This window comes from Boleophthalmus pectinirostris, unplaced genomic scaffold, assembly GCF_026225935.1.
Source record: "Boleophthalmus pectinirostris isolate CB_2022bp ecotype Guang Dong unplaced genomic scaffold, ASM2622593v1 HiC_scaffold_17, whole genome shotgun sequence".
Lineage (NCBI taxonomy): Eukaryota > Metazoa > Chordata > Actinopteri > Gobiiformes > Gobiidae > Boleophthalmus > Boleophthalmus pectinirostris.
Genome location: NW_026571115.1, coordinates 15,933,950 through 15,955,767, shown reverse-complemented (window position 1 = coordinate 15,955,767; position 21,818 = coordinate 15,933,950). Strand labels below are relative to the sequence as shown.

Below are 21,818 nucleotides of genomic sequence, written 5' to 3'. Positions count from 1 at the left end.
ATTTTTATAGCAGAGACACAGCTCACCTGTTGAAACTTAAAAATGTGACATAACCATTGACATGGTTGTTTGTTATACCACGAGTGTTATTGTATTAGAGCAGAGTGTATTATTATTATTATTATTATTATTATTATTTACAATGTTATGTTTAGACATGTCAAAACCAGAAGCCAGTATAGTATAATGATGAAAATAAAGTAATTTTTCCTTCACGAAGACTTATTGTGGTGTCTAACCCAGCCCTATCCATGGTATTACATGTCTTTATTTATTTGGGCTACAAGGTTGAAGTACCTTTCTTCTTCTTCTTCTTTAATTAAAAATGGATGTGATGACAATGATGGTGCTTCATGTCAGCATGCTTCAATTTGTCAATCTATGGGCATTCTTTATGCAGTGTCCAGACATAAATAGTTGCTTCAGTACAAGTAGGGCATCTGGAGTAACATAAAGGATGTGTTGTAGGAGACGGGGGACTTTTGTCTAAAAAGTAAAGAAGTAGAGTGCCATCTGGTGTTGATAAAAGTCAAAAGTCTCAACAGTTAATTCTAGGGGCCTGAATTACCCTTAACTCCGGGTGCACGTGTAGGACTCTTGCCAAAACCTGTTGAACAATACCAGCCTCTTGCCCCTCTAATTGTAAACGACTAAACCCGCACTGATGAACAGCGCACCAGGCGTTTTCTCACTCGTTTGCACAATAAGCCACGTGTGGAAGGAAGGCCAGTGCACAGGCTTTAAATAGGCTCAGGGACATTAATTATACGGCTGTCGAGAAGAGGTGCGCGTAAGCTCAGAAATGATTTCACACGTCGCCACAACAGCAGCAGCAGCAGCAGCAGCCTCCACCGTGCGCGCTCCTATTAGTCACTTTATACGAGAGGAACCTCCATCAGAGCCACACCTCAGCATCCGGATAATATTACAGCATACGTCAGTAGTGATCATCTCATACGCATTAACTTATGAGAAATGAGCAGGAAGAGTCACTTTAATAGGCCGCAAAGAAAATGCAATGCTGCAAACAAAAGTCTGAACTTTGTGACCTAAGAAAAAAAATATCCGGTGCGTATGGTTTTAGGGTTAAGTACAACTGTATTTTTTTCAGTAAGCCACATTGAGCAATTCTTTATTCCTTAGTCCTATTGAGTCAAAGCAACAAGCATTTTTCTAGTAGAGATAGATGTCACATTCATGGCTCCATGGAAATCTAATTAAAATTGTACTTTGAAATATTCTCCTCGGAGATGTATAAGATTTATGCTACAATAATATAGCCAAAGGAACTACATTTCCATGCCTCCAAGAAGAAAACAGTCAGGTTTGTGGAGATGCAAGCCCACCCACTGTAAGGAAGTATGATTTTCTATGCTTTCAGTGCAGTAAAAACATACAAAACTGTACTTTTTAAAATTGTTTTCTATATTTTTGTCTATTTTTGGCAAAAAAGTTACACTAAGATTCAACAATTGTAACTGAAGTGCAGGATACAGTGGGTAACCATCGGTACCCAACTGTTTGCATAAAGAAGACTACACTGAGACCTACATACCTAACCAAACAAAATTAAATATTAAATCCTCCAAGCAATCTCAGCCTTTTCATTATTTGGTGTACGGTCTATCTTTCAATATTTCATGGATCACTAGGCAAAGACTGAAAAAAAACCCAAAACCGCCAAGTAGCTGTCACCTCAGAAGACTGCTGTTTCACCAATCACTGATACTATATTGTGAGATGTGATGAGTTGTGACGCTGTTCCTAAAATCTGGAGCGATAGAAGGATGGCATACGGCTCTTCCTGCAGTGAGGAGACACATGTGACCCTTCCCCTTGTTTCCATGGACACATCATTAGAGAACTTCCCCATCTGGCTCCGACTGCTCTGAGCATCTCTAGAGAATAACAAGAGAAGCATTTAGCCCCGCCATGCAACAAAACACACTTTTATCTCCCATATCAAACACATTCAAGTGATGGACATGGCACATACATGGAACTATAAACTTGCCGCATTCATAATAAGGCCTGGGAAAACAATGCTTTACTGATAATGTGGCAACTGTAAACAAAACATTGACAATTTAATAGTCTTTATGAGATATTCAAGATGAAATTCAAGATGATTTCACCTGAACACAAGTTAAAATGTTTTTTTTTTTATAGCATTATTGTCATTGCACATGCTTCTGTATTACATTATTTTCTGTTATATCTTATAATACCTGGCATTTTGTTTACACATGTTTAACACACAAACCCTGCATATTTAGACTGAGTTCTCCATACACCTTCAGTAGATTAATCTGGATGATTTCAGATTTGAAATTGTCAGTCTCGACTGAACATGATCATGATATCACAATGTGGAACAGAGCATTTTGAGCTTTGGAGATGTAGACAGACTAATAATAAAGGGTTACTCAGACATGTGTGAATGAAACAAAACACAATTCAAGGTATGTTTTTATGACAGGTAACAACAGCTCACAAGGATCTATTTCCATATTGGACCTTTATGTTTGATTTTAATTTAATTGACTATATTGTTTATTCATGGGATTGTGTGAAGCAATTTGTAATCTTGTTTTTCAAAAGTGCTATAGCCCACAAATAAAATAGTTATGAATAATATTATTATAAAAAAACAAAAACAGGATATTTCTAATCATCAAAAAATGACAGCGTGTGACGTAATACCGTCATAATATTTACCTTTCCGAGCATATATTCTCTAACTTAACTTTGCAGTGAGGATTTTGTCATGCAGTCCCTCAGCCTGGAGTAGAGACAAATTTGAAGCAGTCTCCAACATATTTATAGGCTGAAGTGGTTTGCCATCAGCATGGCCAGTGTTCAGAGTCCAGTCCTCTTCATCAGAGGGAACACAGTGCTTCCAGCCCCACTTATCAACTGTCACTCAAAATCACATCCTCTCTGCTACATACATGACACAGGACAGAAAAGAACTGGGATCTCTCATGTTTTCACCGTTTCAGGTGTTTATATATTTTACAGTTTATTTATGAGAGGACCACAGAGGTGTTATCATATTAAGGACATGCCTCCGAATAAAAATAGAGGTGAAATAGAAAAAGAGAGCTTGAATTGTACAAATTTAGATTTATTCATTCTTTATCTCTACCAGAACAGATACTCCTTATAATTGGACATGTGAGTTTTGATCTTGTGGGGTTGGTATGCCTCCCCCAGGCAGTACACTAAAATGGCAATATATTAAAATAGGCTAGATATATTTTAAAGATTTCCCATAATTATACAAAAATGACATACTTAGGTTAGATTACACCTTTTAAATAAAGTTACAATGTTTTGATCAATTCATTTGAATAAACAGTAGTAGTTGATCATTTGAATCCTTTTGTAGGCCTATTTTGAAGCTGCATTATGAAAGCCTAACTTTTCTAGAGAATGGCCATTTGTTTCCATGGAGATATTACTGCTTTACTTGGAATGTTCAATTCACTCAATAAGACATTTAACTTTTAACTTTATCTTCATGAAGAGAAGCAGGTGATACTATCAAGTTACAGGTCAGATTTGTGGATAGGCAAGCCCACACACAGGGTAAAAGCATGTTTTGCAATATGCAGTAAAACATCTGAATGAATGCATGAGAGACATAGGCTTAGACAAACTTTATTGATCCACAAGGGAAATTATTTGGACACAGTAGCTCACACATCACAGTTTATTATAATAACAGAGAGCAACAGTAAGCAACAAAAGAGTGGTGTCAAATAAGGTATAATTGTATATGTACAAGTAAAGATAAATATAGAAATATAGTACTACAAAATATATCTCGACTATATACAAAAGGTAGGTAAGGAGAAACAATTAAAGCTGGAATAGTGATTGACATGTTTAATGGCATACTGTGGAACGTATAAAGTATGGTTTTGTTAATAACAATAACATTTCCATGAAGCTAGACAAGTAGCATCATATATACCCTCCAGCAGAAATGCACATTTAGAGCAGGGAGCTGATCCGCCCCCAGTCCGGCAGGCGTCAGTAATGCGCCTGTGAAGAATGTGACCGCTGCCAACTCAAATCATGAAAAGAAAAAGAAAGTGCACCGATGCTGCTGTTTTTTTTTTTAGCTTTAGCCCTGAAATGTGCCTCCAAATATGCAGGAACCGACACGCGGGGTCACACGGATTTAAGTTTAATTTCACAGATCTACAGCAGTGAGACAAACACGATGGCGGACTTTGATCGTGGCTCGGAGGTGGGCTTGTCGCGGATACTGGACTCTCTGCGTTTCTGCCGCGGATCGGGTTGTTATTGTAGCTAGCGTTAGCGTGAAATTAGCTTACCCCGCTGTCTGTCTTCCCTCGGAGCAAAACCAGCCCATGTTGATTCATTCCTGCGGGCAGGGAAACCACAAACCAAGCTAACTCCAGAGAAAGTTGTGGATTTGACGAAAACACCCCGGTACTCCCTTTGCGTGGTGCTAATTTTGCCATCAAGACCTCATTTGGTGATCTTTGACAAGGTTGCAGACTTGCATAGTAATATGGGTGGATTATTATCTGACAAGCACGCACAAGTCCATCGTATTGAAATGTCACGATCACCTTTAAGGCTTTCAATCTAAAATGTAAGAAGATGGGGCAACAACAACAACTTTTGCAAGGGGTGTGCTGTGGTTTTTGACAAGATGAAGAGACGAGAAGTGGACCGCTGAAGTGAGTGTCATCTATCGCCTGCAGAAGTCAAAAACATGTCTTGCAAAGCCGCAACCAAGGACAAGAAAACCAGCTTTAGTAAGAAGCTGTTCAGGCGAGGCTCGGTCAGGTCTGTGGGTAGTTTTATGAGTAGATTTCTCCGGACGCTTACAGCTTTGTCCCACTTTGGATCAGAAGTACAAGCAGAGGACGACAAGGATGATGGGGGCTTTTCCACATTTAAATCTGGGAATAAGGATATCCCGATGGAGGATGGGGATCTGTTCTTTTCTGGAGACAAGATCCCGGGAGTTTCAGGGCTCAAGAACCACGGGAATACCTGCTTCATGAATGCAATACTACAGTGCTTGAGCAATACAGATCTGTTTGCAGAGTACCTAGTTTTGGAGCACTATAAAGAAGAGGAGCAAAATGAGGAGAAACCAAAGACTAACGGGGTTCATCTGCAGAGGAAAGGACCATTGGCCAAAGGGGAGGTGACCGAGCAGCTGTCCGGGCTAGTGAGGGCTTTGTGGACATTTGAGTATACTCCGCAGCATAGCAGGGATTTCAAGGTAAGTGGGGCATTAATTATTCAAGCCTCTGTCATTTGATTTAACAGATACAAAGAATGGCTTACACAGGGCTTCTACTACTCTGGGGACTTTATATAGGCAGATATGCATTGCCTGAAAATGTGTAAAAACTTACTACTTCATATTTGAGCTTCTGTTGTAAGGTTAGAGGTTATATTTCTACTGTTTTGACACAAATAAGTTCAATTTACTCATGTCAGAGTCAATACTATGTCACAAATGATAAAAATATAGCAAATTGAAACATCAGGTAAACTCTATTCACCTGGACACAGGACACAAAATACAATTTAAAATTGATCTTCAAAAACAAACTTCAAATAGAATATAATACTAAAAACTTTTAATCTGGACTTTTACTGTTCTATGTTATGTCTCTTTGTAACTGTTTTGTATTTTGTAATTGTTTTCTGTGTCACCTGTCTAGGGACAACAGATGGGAATTAGCATTTTTGCCATTTTTGCATCTTTCCCATCTGTCATATTTACACTGTAATTACTGATGTTAATTAATGTGCACTGTCCCTATCAAATAAATAAATAAATAAGTCAAATCTGATTGTATGAAAAGATGTATTGTAAAAAGTTTGTAAAATAAGTACACAAGTATACAATAAGTACACAGTATTGTCAGTGTCAACCTAATTTATCTTCTGATCTCAACACTTGCACTAGAAATTTAAGATCAAAATCAGAAATGAAAGAATGAAAATTGATTAGATGGAGCAATCTGCCTTATTTTATACATTGTTTATTTAGACACGATTTTACATTTTTCTTATATTAAAACACATATCATAAAATGTTTTAACACCAAACATAATCTTTGTCTCTGTTTGTTTTGCAGAGTGTAGTGTCAAAAAACGCCTCTCAGTTCAAAGGTAACGCTCAACATGATGCTCAGGAGTTTCTGTTGTGGCTGCTGGACCGAGTACACGAAGACCTCAACACTGTAAACCCCAACAGCCGGCCAGCAATAAAGGTAACCTGCTTTTTTCCCCTTAATTTAAAGGTGTACTGTGTAAACTTTCATCTTGGTGTCTGTCACCTTCTTGTTTCTACAGAGATATCATTCTTCTGCTTTGAATGCTCCACTATATGACATTAAACAGCTCTACCTTACTTTTATTCAATTATACATGGTTTTACTGCTCAAAAGTACCTAGAAAAACAGGAATTCTGACTGTGAGCGGAGTTGCCTCTCCACAAATCTGACCTGTAACTTGGCCTAATTTGGTCTCCATGATGATAGAAAGGTTTAATGCCATACTGAGAAACATTTCAATCAAAGCAATAATATTTCCCTGGACAAAAACATTTGACAGACCCTCCACCAGAAAAGTTACACAGTGCACCTTTAAGTTTTCCCTCCCTGACAGTAACAGAGCAGTGATTGATGGCTGACTTGCGTAATGTCTTGAAAGCTTGATGGTCTAGTTGTTTTTATGAGTACATTTTTCAAACTTGCTTTTCTCAACAGCCTCCAATAGAAGAAGACGACCAGAGTGTAGAGGGACCGTCTCCTCCCCTTTCCGCTGGGTCGTTTGTGCAAGAGCTGTTTCAGGCTCAGTACAAGTAAGATGACACCCCTGTGATGACGTGTGCTCTGTCATTAGCAAAACCAGATTTGAATTCTTACATTTTGTTTTGCAATTTCCCATCAGGTCATCTCTCACTTGCCCCCATTGTCAAAAACAGAGCAACACCTTTGACCCGTTCCTGTGCATTTCCTTGCCCATCCCACTGCCCCACACACGGTGAGTGCTCATCTGTGCAGCTACTGTGGGCGTATAAGAGTTTAAATGTTTCTTCACAGGTTGGAACATGTTCAGTGGTTATGCTTTATACCATTACTGCTGTTAAGAGGCGTTGATTAATGAACTTCTGATGCCAATTCAAATATAAAAGCACAAGAGGACTGATTTCTCTAAATGATTCTTATTTTAATGACTATATTCTGACTTACATTTTTTTTTCTGCATTGGTAAACAATTGTGTTGCAACTCCAAGGTAATAAAGAGCAGAATAAATACATACAATAAATGGAAAAAAATGGCTACATTAAAATTGAAAACAGACCTATTATGCAAAATCGACTTTTCAGAGCTTTTAGCAATGCTGTAGTTGTTTCTCCTTTTCATTTTCATGCATTTTTAGCCTGGTGCAGATTTAGATCCCATTAAGGCTTGGGATTGTTGTTTCAGTAGCTAATGGGGAGCTAAATAAAAACAAAAACAAACAGATGTACCTTGTCTTTGCCTGAGTGTGGGATGTGTGTGAATGATTGTTGGTGGTGGTGATGGTTGAAATGGCCATTAACGCAGTCTTGCAGTCTTGCTTCAGTCTTGCTTCAGTGAGGACAGCTTAGGGCCTGTTTTTACTTTGATGCAATACAATATATATTTTATGAAAGCTGTAAGTATGTATGGAGTACTACAACATTTACTATTTATTATTTCCTTTGTCATAGGACACCTGCACAGGCTTCAAAGCTTAAGTTACTTTAAAATATCTTATTACTTTTGAATGTTCATGTGGTTACATTTATATAATAAGGATGTCTATGTCTGCCATCTTCCTCAGTCCACTGTATGTCACTGTGGTGTACCAGGGGAAGTACTCTCACTGCATGAGGATTGGAGTGGCCGTGCCTCTCAACAGTACAGTGTACCGGCTCCGAGAGGCTGTGTCACGTGAGACTAAGATCCCCATGGACCAGGTGCTATTCCAGTCTCTCATTACTGTAGTCTCTGTCCCACACTCAGGAAGGCCAGCTCTAGGCCTTATTTCAACCTGTAGGTTAAAGATACATTATGTAACTTTTCTTACATGCTGATTCTTCATGGATATATTATTGCTTTGCCCTGAATGGTCCACAGTAGGGCATTAAACATCTGTCTCACAATTACAATTCATTTCTATTGCCCATCATTCTTACTATGAGTGGCGTTACCGCTCCAAAGGCCTGACCTGCAACTTGGGCCTGGTGGCATCCCCTGAGTCAATCAGGTAGTGGAACCTCAAACTAAAAAGTTACATAGTGCACCTTTAAGCAATAGTATCCAGAAAATGTATTGTGAGCATTACTTCAACAATTATAATTTCTGATAAATATATTCATCTAAACCTGAAAAGGAGTTCCTGACTGTATATTTTGCTTTTCTAGTTCGTTTTGACTGAGATGTACTATGATGGTTTCCACCGCTCATTTTGTGATGACGAGCACGATCTTAACATCATCCAAGAAAGTGATTCCATCTTTGCTTTTGAAACACCAGAGACCTTCAAGCTGGAAAACATCCGTCACAAAAGAGGTAACAAACCAAAGGAATACATTTAAATCAGAATACAGTATTACTTCGATTGGACAAAATACGTATCCCTCTTTGTGTTCTTTTTCAGGGAGTCTTCTGGCAAACTTGAATCATAATAACTTTAAGTATGGGACAGAGATGAGCAGGACTCCATCGTTCATGCAAGGGGCTATGACTCCTCTAACTGCATCTCCAAACAAAAACCTCGGACCAGAGAAAATGATCCTCTTAGTGTGTAACAGAGCCTGCACTGGACATCAAGGAAAGAGGTAAAGTCCCAAAATTATTAGGTGTATGTAAAATGTTTAATCTTGAATTTTCGGGTACATTTCAATCATTAAATATGCATACATATGTAACTTTCTGGGTAAGGAACCAATATCTACTTTTCTCCACGGATCTTATTGTTTTGCCTCAATGTATTGTATCTATTTTAGTTTATTGCTTTATTGCTTGCTTGCAGTTGGTGACCCTTGTTTAGAAAAAAAGTACATTTTAAAGCAGAACTAAGTAATTTCAGCAGTAGCACTCCCCCAACAGGTTGCTTGTGAAAATGCACTGTCATAAATACTCTTCCCACCTACCCCACCGCTCAGCTGAGCGCTCACATTTGTTTTCACAAACCGGTGAACACTGTACGCAACAAAATATCTCAGTTGGGTAATGTTATTTTACTCTTTAAATTAATTCCAATTCTTTAATTCCAAATGGGTTGATCCAACACAAATGCGTTACTGTTAAACGTTTGGGCTGATTCTACATCTGGGCTAAAGTTGTTCGTTGCGCCGTTTAGAGACTGACAATACTGACAACAAGAAACACGTCCAGCTGCTAAAACATATAACATTACTACTACATACAGATGAAACATTAGTCTGTCAGTTACAGAAGTGACTCCGACATGACGCTTGGAGCACACGCAAATGCGGGATCCCATTTGATATTGGCGTGATGTTAGCCATAGTCAGATATCAAGTTTCAAATACATGGAGCAAGATATATTGAGTTATGTTGTAAGGAAAAGTTAATAACTCTACTAAATATTTTTTGGTTGCTTTAATGTGAAATAAGAAAAAAATAGATTTGATGAAATACAGTTATTTAACTTTTTTTTGTCTTTGCTATATCATTCCATACATCTTGCTTTATATATTTGATGCCTTCTACATATTTCTAAAATCTAGAAAGTAGTAAGCAGAAAGAAAAAAAAAATACTTGAATGAGAAGTTGTGTTTAAACTTTTGACTGCTGTATATTGAAAATGGATCTATATATTCTTTAAGTAATTCTGACTGTAATGATTCAGATTTGGTTTGCCGTTTGTGCTATACTTGGAGCGCACTGTGACCTGGGACACGCTGCAGAAAGAGATTTTGGAGAAAATGCGACATCTTTTGAGGCCCGGGGTTTATATTCAGGTAGGAGGCAGATCACTTAATTTATGGAAACCTAAAAATATCTTGTGTCAGGATTATAATTTCAGGTCACGCTGTTTCTTGCGCAGGTGGGACCGTTCAGTCTCAGGGTGGTTGGCGTCGTTGGAATCACCTACCTCCTTCCTCAAGACGAGAGGCCACTGTGTCACCCAACTGTGGATAGGTAAGTCTCTTATATACAGTAATGCCAAAGACAGGATCTCATGGCACAAGAGTGTGCACACAAGAAAAAAATTAAAGTGTTGGGTTAAGTGTTTGTAATTTACATCTTATAGTTCCAAAAAGCAGTACTAGAATGGTAACAAAATATTAAATAAAATAAATAAATTGCGACTACAATGTAAAAACATTTGGAAATTGCATAATTTATATATTAGGAATCACATAAAAATCTTTTCTTTCCCTCTTTCTTGTGTCTCGTTCCATCCCTAGTATACAGACATCAGGGAATATATTCTGAAAGAAATCAGGCTAAAAGATGAATGGTTATGTCTTTATCATAATATTCACTGTTCAAACAATATTATGGGAATCCTTCAGAAATAAAATATAACAAGCTTGTAAATGTATTCTGAATGGACTGTAAAATTAACCACAAATGTGCACTTTACCGTTATTTGAAGGATTATAATAGATTTTTTAATACATCTGTTATAAACAATATACTCAGTGCTCTTCATTGTGCAAATTTTTCCAAAACACAATAGTGATGGTATTTATGTTTTTAAATATAGGCCACCTAGATACCAAGTTTAAGTACCGTACTTGTTTAACAAAGTCATATCTATTATCTTGTGTAGTGTAATTACTATTGAATTCACTTTGAATGATTTGAATGATATTTAATCCCAGAAGCAGATATTAAGATATTAAGATATTAAGATATTAAAATAGTATCAGTTGCTGTAAGTGAAATAATAAAGAATGTGGCATTTTATAGTGAATAACTATTGTATTGTATTGTATATTTATTGTATATTGTATTGTAGTTTTTTTTTTAACCCATTTGCTCTGTATATAAACAGTGGCTTGACAGGTGAGAGTTCAACAAAACTGTAACGTTTGCGTCATCACAAGGGAGGTCTACATTACATCAGTGTTGTCTTTAATCTTCCCTTTAAAACAACCTGTGCTTTAGTTCCTCGCATTTGTAAAGAAACGTGTCCAGACGTGACCCAGTCTGTTTGTAGAAATGCCAGTTTTACATGCTTCACTCCAGCAGCTCATGTATCTCAAGACAAGTTACAACATTCTTAAAAGTTTTACTTTCCAAAACAAAAAGAAATGTTGCTCAAATTTTGCGTAGCTTCTCAATAAATTAATGTTGGTCTTTTTTGCAGAGCGTATAAGTCCTGTGGGCAGGGGGGACCCCCTCATGTGAAGATTGTCGTAGAGTGGGACAAAGAAACCAAGGAGTAGTGAGTTTGTCATGATACTATATTCAAATCTATTCTTTTGTCACCGTATAGAACAGATGTTTACAACAAAAAGGGTTCATAGGATCATTGGCCAGATAAAAAAGCAATCAACTTTTAGTAACTTTATTTTAAATTATTTAATAATTATATTGGAAAAAACAAAATGAGTTTAATGCCTGTGGCAGTAACACATGGCTTTGTAAAACCAGTGAAGTAAACACACTTAATTGACTATTAAACATTTGTTAACAGCTGTGCAGATTTTAAAAAGCCACAAGCAACAATCTTGTGTTTCTCTGTTAACCGTAAATGGTTAAATCCAAACTCTGTGGTTTCTAAGTCAATGTATTTTCTGCAGTGGCGCACATAGGATTTCCTAATCAGTTTTCTCGTCATGCAGAAATAATTATACACTTGTGCAGGCAGGTCCTGTGATGGTCACATGACCCAGAGGTGAATGGAGGTTTGTGTTGATGTTCCCACAGTTTGTTTGGACACACAGAGGATGAGTACATCCCTGATGCTGAGAGTGTGTACCTGCACCGTGAGCAGCACCACCAGCCCCAGGCCTGCACCCTTGCACAGTGCTTCCAACTCTACACCAAAGAGGAGCAGGTATTTACACAGTAACACACCAGATAAGTAAGAGATAAGTAAGTAAAATACACTTGCCACTGCTAAAACCAGGTAAATAATAATTCTGTCAAGACACATTTTTGTGCCCTGTGCCAATATGCATATGTTTTACTTACATACATACACATGACATGAAATGAAATCATAAACGAGGCAGGTTAGAGCAGATATAAAATAAATATTCATGTGTATTTTACTTTTCTCTCTGGTTGACTTTATTATTGCTCTGCTGTAGTTTAGTTTTGTAGTCTGGTGTGGATCTCGAGTATATTTTTCTCCTGATGCTGTGTTTGGAAACCGTATAAATTCTGAGAAAAGCCCACTATATACAGTGTGGTTGTGTTGGCCCGGCACAGCGCTGAGTGAGGGTGGACAGAGGAAAGTTTCCCATGTGAGGTTTTGTGATGAGTGGAGCTGTGGCCTGTGTTTCAGCTGGCCCCGGATGACGCCTGGCGCTGCCCTCACTGCAAACAGCTGCAGCAGGGACGCATCAAACTGAGTCTTTGGACCCTGCCCGATGTGCTCATTCTGCACCTCAAGAGGTTCAGACAGGTATGGGCCTACACACTCTTGGAACTATTAATCTAGTTTTTTTTTTCCAGTTTCCAATTTTCTTCATTAACTCTAATAACATGGGGAATAATAACTTAAATATTTTCAGCCTTTCGTGCCATTAATAGATTTTCATACCTCTAGTAAATTTTACCTTTAAACTCTTTCATTTATCATATTATTTCATTAATTTATTTTTGACTGGTACATATTTTTACTGCATTCTTTTGTCATATTTACTGGGAGTTCAAATATTTCTTGAGTTCTGTTTTTGTATAAGCTAAAGTATCTGTTTAGGCAAGTGTAATACCTTTAACAGAATATTTTCTGTTTTAGGAGGCAGACAGGAGGGTGAAGATGCAGAACATGGTACGGTTTCCTCTGATTGGCATGGATATGGCGCCCCATGTGGTGAAGAGGAGTCAGAGCAGCTGGAGTTTACCCTCACACTGGTCACCGTGGAGACGACCTTACGGCCTGGGAAGAAACCCTGACGACTACCTGTACGACCTCTATGCTGTGTGCAACCACCACGGGAACATGCACGGAGGACACTATACTGGTAACCAAATTTAGAATATGAAATTAATGATATTTTATTAAATTTTAATGTAACCAGTAAAAGACTAAGATTAAAAACACTTTTTCAAAACAGTCCTGGCCAAGAGGCAGCAGTTATAATTACACCATACATACATACAAACAACAATAAAATAACATAATGCAGCACAGATTAATAAAAATAAGTGCACATTATTGAGGCAGTCTGTACGTTAAATTTTAAAGACATTTAAAACGTTTCAGTGGGGAAAATTCAAGGCAGCTGTTGGTACATAATGTAACAGAAAATCCAACATATAGGGCTGAATTACTCTCAAGATGTTAAACATGACATACCAGTTCTAAACTATATGAATTTTGTGATTTCTGATTTTGATTCTGATTTCAAAAATACAAAAATACACACTATAGCACTTCAGTATATGCATTTGAATTGGTGCAGCTTTGTTAACTTAATTTCTGTTTGCTTTCCAGCTTATTGTAAGAATTCAGTGGATGGTCAGTGGTACTGCTTTGACGACAGTGAAGTGACCCCTGTAGCAGATGATGATGTGTGTCAACAGACGGCCTATATTCTGTTTTACCAGCGAAGAACCGCCATCCCGTCCTGGTCGGCCAACAGCTCTGTAGCAGGTCTGTGACTCTGGGCCCTATCTTGTCAACAGTCTTTGCTCGAGTGCAAGTGTTACCAGGTCATGCTGTACAGTACGGTACGGTACAGGTACATATATGGTGATGGCATCTAGACCAATCTGTGATCGCTGTGGCATTTAAAATCACTGCCAGTGTGGGTAATGTCTGCAATCTTTAGCTCATTACCAGGCAGCAACGAGAGGTGTGGGGAAAAAGGGAAAAAGAAATATATATGTATAGGTACAAAAAACTGCTTCGAGGTAAGTACCAGTAGAGGTACCAGAGCTGCTGACAGTCTGCTCCTGCCTGTCCCGTGTCTCTCACCTGAGGTACGAGTTTCCACTGCTGCTAGTGCTGACTTCTCACATTCTTATCTTGCAGGTGTCCACTGCATTTAGTCCCAAAGAGGTCCGCGAATTATGGAACACTGTTATTGTCATATAAATGTCTCTGATTTTGCCGCTTTGCACACGGACATGGATTAAACTATTTACACACACACGGGGACTGCATGACCACGCGCCATGAGCAGTACACTGCAAACAGGGTACAGCCCGGTACCCGTTAGGCGCATGAATATCCCGGACAGCACACATGAATGTTGTGCATTTATCATATATTTAGAAAATAAAAGAATGCTTTTCAGGCCTTGAATATGTTACACAAGTTTTTCAGTGGACTAGTTTGATTGCGCAAAGACTGGAAGCAAGATATGACCCTATGTCTTTTAATTATGCAATAAATAATTCTAAATATGATACTGCAAACAGGAAGGGGCTGTAGATAAAATGTGTTGTGGAAGTAATTATTATGTCTTAGTCCCCTCCTTTTTAATTAGCCTGTGCTTTGAACCATGGAAAACATTTTGACACAATATAAACAGCCTTATTTATTTATCTTACACTGTGAATGCTGGTTGTAATTGCCTGATACTATAATGCTGACGAGTACTTTTATAATACATTATGCTAAGTGATTTTTCACACTTTTCAGGCTCCACCAGCTCCTCTTTGTGTGACCACTGGATCAACAGACTTCCAGGGAGCAGACCGGCCAGCCTTGCCTCCGGAGCTTCCTCCAGACGCACCTCTCTGGCCTCTCTTGCCGAGTCGGTCGAGTTTCCAGGAGAGAGAAGTGAAGATGATGGTGAGGCCCATAATCACAGCATAATGTCATATAATTTCTAGATTAGAATCGTGATGTTATACAGATATTCTAGCATGTTTTAGTAGAAAAATGTTATAATATTTTAGTTATTTCTTTAATTGGCCTTAATAAATGAATGCATGAACAAAGAAGAATGAATAATTTATTAAGAATAATTCAGGGTTAATTAGAGGATGAGAAGTTGGCGTGAGAGAATTAAGTAGTTACTAAACCTGAATCTTAACTATGTAACTATGATTTGGTGTCCGTCACCTGCTTGTTTCTATGGATATGTCATTGCTTTGTCTAGAATGTTCCACAGTATGACATTAAACAACTCTATCTTACATTTATATTAAATGTGGTTTTGAAACATTCCACTTCACCTTTTTATAAACTAACTGAATTAAGTCTTTGTTCATGCTTTATTAAGGCTAATTAAGGTGCCATTATTATAAATTCTTACTCTATTTTAGTACTAGTACACAAGTAAGTCAAAGTGGTTCAAAAGGTGGTATGTAATTGGATTCAGTAGTGTTATTGTTATATTAAAGTGATGTTTGTTTTGTAGGGGGCTTCTCTGTTCGTCCGTTTGTGCGCAGTATCCAGCGGCAGAGCATCTCCTCTCGCTCATCCATTGCCAGTCCATTGGCCCTGAGTGACAGTGGGATAAAGCCCTCATGGTCCCTCTCAGCCAAACTCCACATGAGGTCCAACTCCCCCTCACGCTTCTCCCTGGACTCACGCTGCTCTCCTCCTCTGGAAAGGATTGGAGAGGTCTACGACGACAAAGTGTCCACCTCCTGTTTTGGCAGCTACAGTCGTCATGAGCGTTACTTTGGCAACAGAAGTCCTCTGTCCATGATTGAGAGTAATGTGAGTGAACAGGACAACAAGCGCTTCCTGGACCTAATGCACTGCAGAGCCCCTACCCCAGTGGACAAAAAAGGCCCCAAAAATGAGTCTATGGAAAACAACAATCAGATTTCAGCTGTTGACCAAAACTTGATCCCTCCTCCGGCCACTCCCGCTAAAGAGCAGAAACGCAAGAGCAGCATTGGGGGCTTCATGTCAAAGAGTGAAGGCACGAACACCTCCAAAGGAAGTAAAGATGGTAAGGCTGAACCAGAGAAAAGCTCCAAGAAACGTTTGTGTGCATCTCATAAGTGTGTAACAGAGACCCCTCCCACCACTCCTGTCAAGGGGAAAAAGGCGAACAGTACAAAAGAGAGAAGTGTCACTAAGAAGAGCCCCTCCACACCCTGCAGCACGCCTGTGAAGACCAAAGAGTCTAAGAGCACAGAGCTAACGCCACAGCACAGGGCGTGTCTGCGCTCTCCGCCCCAGTCCTCTGCTTCTCCCTCTCCAACTGTAAAGAAGAGCTCCATCAGCGCCAGCAGCACCCGCAGGAGCCTTGTGGAGAGGAGCTTCAGCAGAGACTCTATGCACACCAGCCCCCTGGTGGACAGTGTGCGTAACAGCCCCACACCGCGCTCCTCTCCCTCTAAGACCACAGAGGCCCGCCCAGAGAGGAGGTTTGTGCGCAGCTCCAGCAGTAGCTCCTCGGTCACGAGCCTGCGCTCACCGAGTGTGTCCACTAGGGACTTGCAGCGTAGCAGTAAGTCTGAGGAGAAGGGCTTGTCCTTTTTTAAGAGTGCCCTGAGACAGAGGGAGAGTCGGCGCTCGGCAGATTTGGGCAAAAGCAGTGTGCTCACTAAAAAGGCCTCTGAGAGGACATGCAAGCAGAACGGACACGTCAAAGATGTTAGCACTGATGGGAAGACAGGAGAGACCTCTGTAGACAGTTCCACAGCAGAGACCAAGTCTGACTCCAAGTCCGAGTCCAAGTCTGAGAGCAAGGAGTCTTCCAAAGCCCCGAGCTCCCTGAGCCGCAGCCTGCTCTATGTGGGCCGCTCCAAGTCTTCCACTTCTGACGTCACTCTCAAGTCTCCCACAAACGGGAAGAAGTCTCTGGAGAAAAAGGCGTCTTCCAGAAAACTGGCCTCAAATGTCCAGTCTCCTGCTCGCACAGCACACAGGCCTCAGTGATACAGCCCATTTCAAACATAAAGCAGCTATTTTCTTTGTGCCTACGTTTCAGTGAGAGCAGCAGAGATGTCAGACATGTTCTGATTTATAATCGGTTTTGACCCATACATCAATATTGGTATCAAAGCATTTTATGACTATGTTCAAGATGAAGGTAGAAAACAAAAGGTCACACATGAGTTTAATACTCAGAATTCTGGTGTAAAGATGCCATCAATTCTCCAGAAAGTAATGGTGCTAACCTCAATCAAATGATATTTCTCAAAACATGTCTGACATGTCTGTTGTTTTCTAAGAATCAGAGTTTCATTCTGAAATCTGTGATCTGTTCTTAGTCCTTTTCAGGATTGTTTTAAACTGGTATTTTCAGGCATCTGTCCACACCTCATGGTTTCCAGTTTCTGTTTTGGCTCTGTAAAGCTGTGTGGTGTGTCCAGAGGTTTTGTCAGAGCTAAAAGATTATTCATAACTAATGAGCAATACACACAAACTGTTCAAGGACAGACAACAGAAGGCTGGAAAGATTGTAAGTTAGGGGTCTGAAAGAGTTTAATATTTTATTTTCTTGTTTACGATGTAGATTTACTATAGAAATGTATTTTTATTAAAAGCCTCTTGAAGGCTACGCTTTTTTCCTCATAAAAGATGCTGGGTTTTGGATTGAGACACTTTTGAAATATCAGACAGTTATTATATATTTAAATGTACATATAAAGTATATACATAACAATATCTGTCAAAACAAGTCTTATCAAAGCGCCTTTAAGTACACATGGAAACAGAGTAGTACTACTGTATGCATCATAAGTAGAAACATTACTTGCACTTTGTAGTTATAGTAGTTTTTCACCAAGCAAGAAAAGATACTCAGATATTTAATGTAAAAAGTTATGAGGAGGTTTTTTCTGTATTCGGGTACAGTTCTCTCTCAGTTTGACCTGGTGTTGGACATGTTCTTCCCCATCTGCTGCATTACTAATACTACTTTACTTTTACTTGTATCCATCTTGCAGTTGTATACAAGCTGTCCCATACCAATGACGCATTAATGCATTAATGCATTAACGCATTAACGCAGACCATTCATTGAATACTTTGTCATTGTGAGGAATGACAAGAGCAGTTGCAATATTCAAAATCCTTTACATACCAGCAGAGTATGCTTCATAGACAAATCAGTGAATGTGTCAAATATTTTTTCTTACGAATGAATGAACTTTTCCTTGTAGCAGACAGGTTTGCCATAGTCTCAGATGGTTTAAGGACCTCCCTGTCTCAAAGTCCTCAGTGTGTTGCCAAGTTAGCTTCACAGAGCTTGGTGTTGAGTGCAGGGGTCCTGTAGCTGCTGTTTTCATTCTTTATCAGGAAACTCAGAGCATGGCACTTTGATTCACAACACGTCTGCTTTCTTTCACCTTGTTTGCCTGTTGGTAGTACCTAACGTGTGCTAGATCTTGTCAGAATGATATCAAACACTACATTTATTATATATGGGATTGTTCATACCTGTAGCCAAATGCAGTGCTGTACTTTTTGTTATCGCACTGGCTGTCATATTGTGATCTTTGTGCAGGAGAGAGATCGTAAAAAAGACTTATTATATTCCCCTGATGCATACTTGTCCTGAAATGTAGCTGAACATATTCTAAGTTTATTTTTTCTATCAAAGTAAAATCTACAGATAGTATTAGATTTTGAGTTGTGTACATCCAAACAATAGTGTGTATTCACCGCATTGCCTACAGTATTCATTGTCCTTGTGTTGTAAGAGCAGTCATACTGGTGCTGGACCATTAGCTTCCTGCTGCTGCAGTGGAGGCTCTTGAAAAGCTGTCTCAAATCTGTAGTTTTGTCAAAACAAGCATTTAGCAATAAAACCTCCATCTCAAATCTTAGTTCTGAAGTCACTAAAACCAAATGTGCTGCATTCATGAAAGAGCCAGGTCAAACATTCAATAGAAAATGTGAGATAAATCAATGGTTTATAATGCCATACAATCAGCCCTCTAACTCCTGTGGTCGTGTGCCCGTTGTACAGAGGAGAGAGTGCAGTGTTGCATGTAGTGCTAATGCATGACTTCATTAACTATGCAAGAGCCTATGCTGTGTATAGAAGAGCGCGTGCATGACAGGTTTAGTCTATGCCTAATTTGCACATCATTACAAAAGAAATTGTAAAGTGAAAAACTTTAGAATCTGAAGTTATTCCTAATGTAAAATCTGACATTTTTTACTAGTTGTTTTGCCATTCCGTGTGCATTCTGGGTGCTCCTGCCAAACTGGTAGGTTATTTCCACAGTCGGTATCCACCAGCAAAGTCGATTCATCTGGTCAACTTATATCATAACTACATTTAATGTTTGTATTATAGAAAATGCAAATCAATATTCGACAGAATTGTGACATGTAGCCTCAGTTTAAATGTGTCTAGTTCACTCTGCAGTTCTTTGTTAAACAATGGCAATAACATCAAATAGTTTTATAATCCTCAATGGAAAATATTACAACTTTGACAGAAAGACGTTGCACAAATGTTTAATTTTATGCAGTTTATCAGTGGTTTCCAAATGGGATTAAAGCAAGCTGTTCAAATGTATAAAGGCATCATTTGAATACGGAAAGGTTTATTTTTATTGTTGAGAGATTGTTTTCTGCCCATGTTCTGATCTGTTGTACTCTTACTTTGTTTACTAATCACATTTTTGTGACAACATTCCTGTTTTCTGGTTGTCAGTTCTAACCACTAAGACCAAAATACTCATTGTTCCTTCCACATTCATGAAAATTATAAATTCATGATCTTGATAACGGACAGTTTAACCCCCTTCACTTGAATGTTATTGCAGTCAATTGGGCTACAACATTGTTAAGAGAAAATAATGTGCTGATTTAGCGTTTTTTATTTTTTACTTTTTTATGTGATCTTGTTAAACATTTTATATTGTGTTATTTCATGCCTTTTTATATTTCTTTTTTAGTTCTAGTGCTAAAGACACATCAGACTCACTGTCTTCATGTTAATTTATTTTTTTTCGTGTCTTTGTCATGTATGCACTTTTAAGGGTTTTTTATGTTTCCTAAAGGACATTGTGTATATAGTTCTTTGTTGGAATTCCCAGGCCAATGGAAAACCATTATTAAAAATGTTCACGTTGCAAAGTTGTATCGCTTCTTATTAGGTTCGGGGGCCCAATCTTTTTTTTCAACACTAGAGGGAGCTTTACTACAACAAAACTATTGTATATTCTCTCAACTGCACTGAAGGGGACTAACCTAATGACCTGATGCTTTCCCTTAAGTAGAATTTTTCATTTTAGTTTTAGTGGTCGTGATAGAGAAAATCCACTAATGCTTATTTTCAGCAGGACAGCAGTGGATGTAGTGCATACTGTCGTCGTGTCCTTGGCTGAAGATGCTTCACCCAGCAGACTAGTGCTATTTATTCACATCTTGTTCCAATACTAGTTTTGGTATTGATTACTTTCTGTTTTTTTGTTTTGTTTTGTTTTTTTACATCAACCCCACTGCAGAAGGATTGATATTTTGTAAATCATATGGGCAAAATACAAGGAAAAGTCTTATATTTGACTGTTTTAATAATTCTGCAAGTGTCTTTGAGTGTCCCGAAAAGCTCCATAGAAATAACTATTATTATCTATCATTATAATCATTAGCCTATAAAATGCGTCACATGCAAGCAATAGTCATACTTAGAAATGCTTGAAAAATCTGAATACAAATTTTCAGTAAAATTTTTTGGTCACTATTCTATTATTTATACCCCAACAACTGTACAGTGAGTTGAACATGTCAATCATTCTCTATTCTGCATTGATTTTAGATGTGTGCAGAAGTATCAGTTACTGGTGATACAGTAAAGCTGCTTGAGCACTTTCCCTGAGGTTTTTATCTCCTTTGTCCCCGCTTTTGAATCCACCCAAGACTGAGCTGACAAATCAATAACAAATTGATTTTCGAGGCAGGAAAGGGGTTAGGATTCAAGGAAGAAGCTGCGCTAAGACAGAGACAGAGAACTAGAATACTATAAGCCTTAAGCAGAATGTGTATGCGCCACAGAAGGTCAACAATATGGACCTGTCTGTTACGCTTTAGAAACAGTTATACAAAACTCATCTATAACAAAATTAGTTCAACCATAGAGAGACAGTGGTTTAGTGTTTGCTCTCTTACCAGATGATAGGCCCCGGTCGACAGGAGTGCAAAAAGGTGCATACAACCTCAGTTAAAAGTGTTTGTACTGCTCTCATTTGAGACCATTAAAATAAAGGCACTTAATGGAAGTGCACTGTGCTTGCAACAATAGACTATGAAGAAGAGGACTAAGGGAGTGTGACGTCTCCCACAATGTTCAGATCCAGTCAAATGAAGCTCACAGAGGCTTGCAGTTTATAGGAGTGAATTTGGAGCCAGGTCCATACTAAGAAAAGGAATTTATTTACGCAAATTTATGTAGCCAAATAAAAACACCAGTATCATGTAAAGTGAGACCAAAGACCAAAAGGACAAGGCTCACTGCAGCAATTATATAAAAGGTATGACAATTTTCCAACAGGTCAAAGTCAATAGGAAATAGTCAAAGGAGCTGGAAGCGCGCCCATGAACACTAGCGAGTTAGCTATGTTTGTTTATATATACAGTCTCTCCATTATTTGTTTGGCCTCGCAAATCACAATTCTAATATACTGTAGATGTCATGCATCTGGGGCTGTTGTAACCCTATAACTTTACCTGCCACTTTGACAAACTTAGCCAGATGACT

At 38.6% G+C, this 21,818-nt stretch overlaps 1 protein-coding gene across 1 annotated transcript; it reads left to right on the top strand.

Moving 5' to 3' along the window:
• Positions 1 to 4,097: 4,097 nt before the first annotated feature.
• Positions 4,098 to 20,197, top strand: usp31 (ubiquitin specific peptidase 31). The gene is made up of 16 exons (XM_020932396.2): positions 4,098 to 5,272; positions 6,141 to 6,275; positions 6,774 to 6,868; positions 6,958 to 7,050; positions 7,877 to 8,012; positions 8,460 to 8,607; positions 8,696 to 8,876; positions 9,914 to 10,025; positions 10,112 to 10,206; positions 11,384 to 11,461; positions 11,947 to 12,076; positions 12,530 to 12,649; positions 12,986 to 13,211; positions 13,685 to 13,843; positions 14,837 to 14,989; positions 15,561 to 20,197. Exons 1-16 carry the CDS (start codon positions 4,754 to 4,756, stop codon positions 17,036 to 17,038), a joined length of 3,858 nt encoding a protein of 1,285 aa, XP_020788055.1. The 5' UTR covers positions 4,098 to 4,753; the 3' UTR covers positions 17,039 to 20,197.
• Positions 20,198 to 21,818: the final 1,621 nt, after the last annotated feature.

Excerpts from the sequence above, each read along its gene's own strand:
- usp31 (XM_020932396.2), top strand. The coding sequence starts at position 4,754 with ATGTCTTGCAAAGCCGCAACCAAGGACAAGAAAACCAGCTTTAGTAAG. Across the intron at positions 8,608-8,695 it reads AAACATCCGTCACAAAAGAG|GGAGTCTTCTGGCAAACTTG; the intron begins GTAACAAACCAA and ends GTTCTTTTTCAG. Across the intron at positions 10,026-10,111 it reads GGCCCGGGGTTTATATTCAG|GTGGGACCGTTCAGTCTCAG; the intron begins GTAGGAGGCAGA and ends TTTCTTGCGCAG.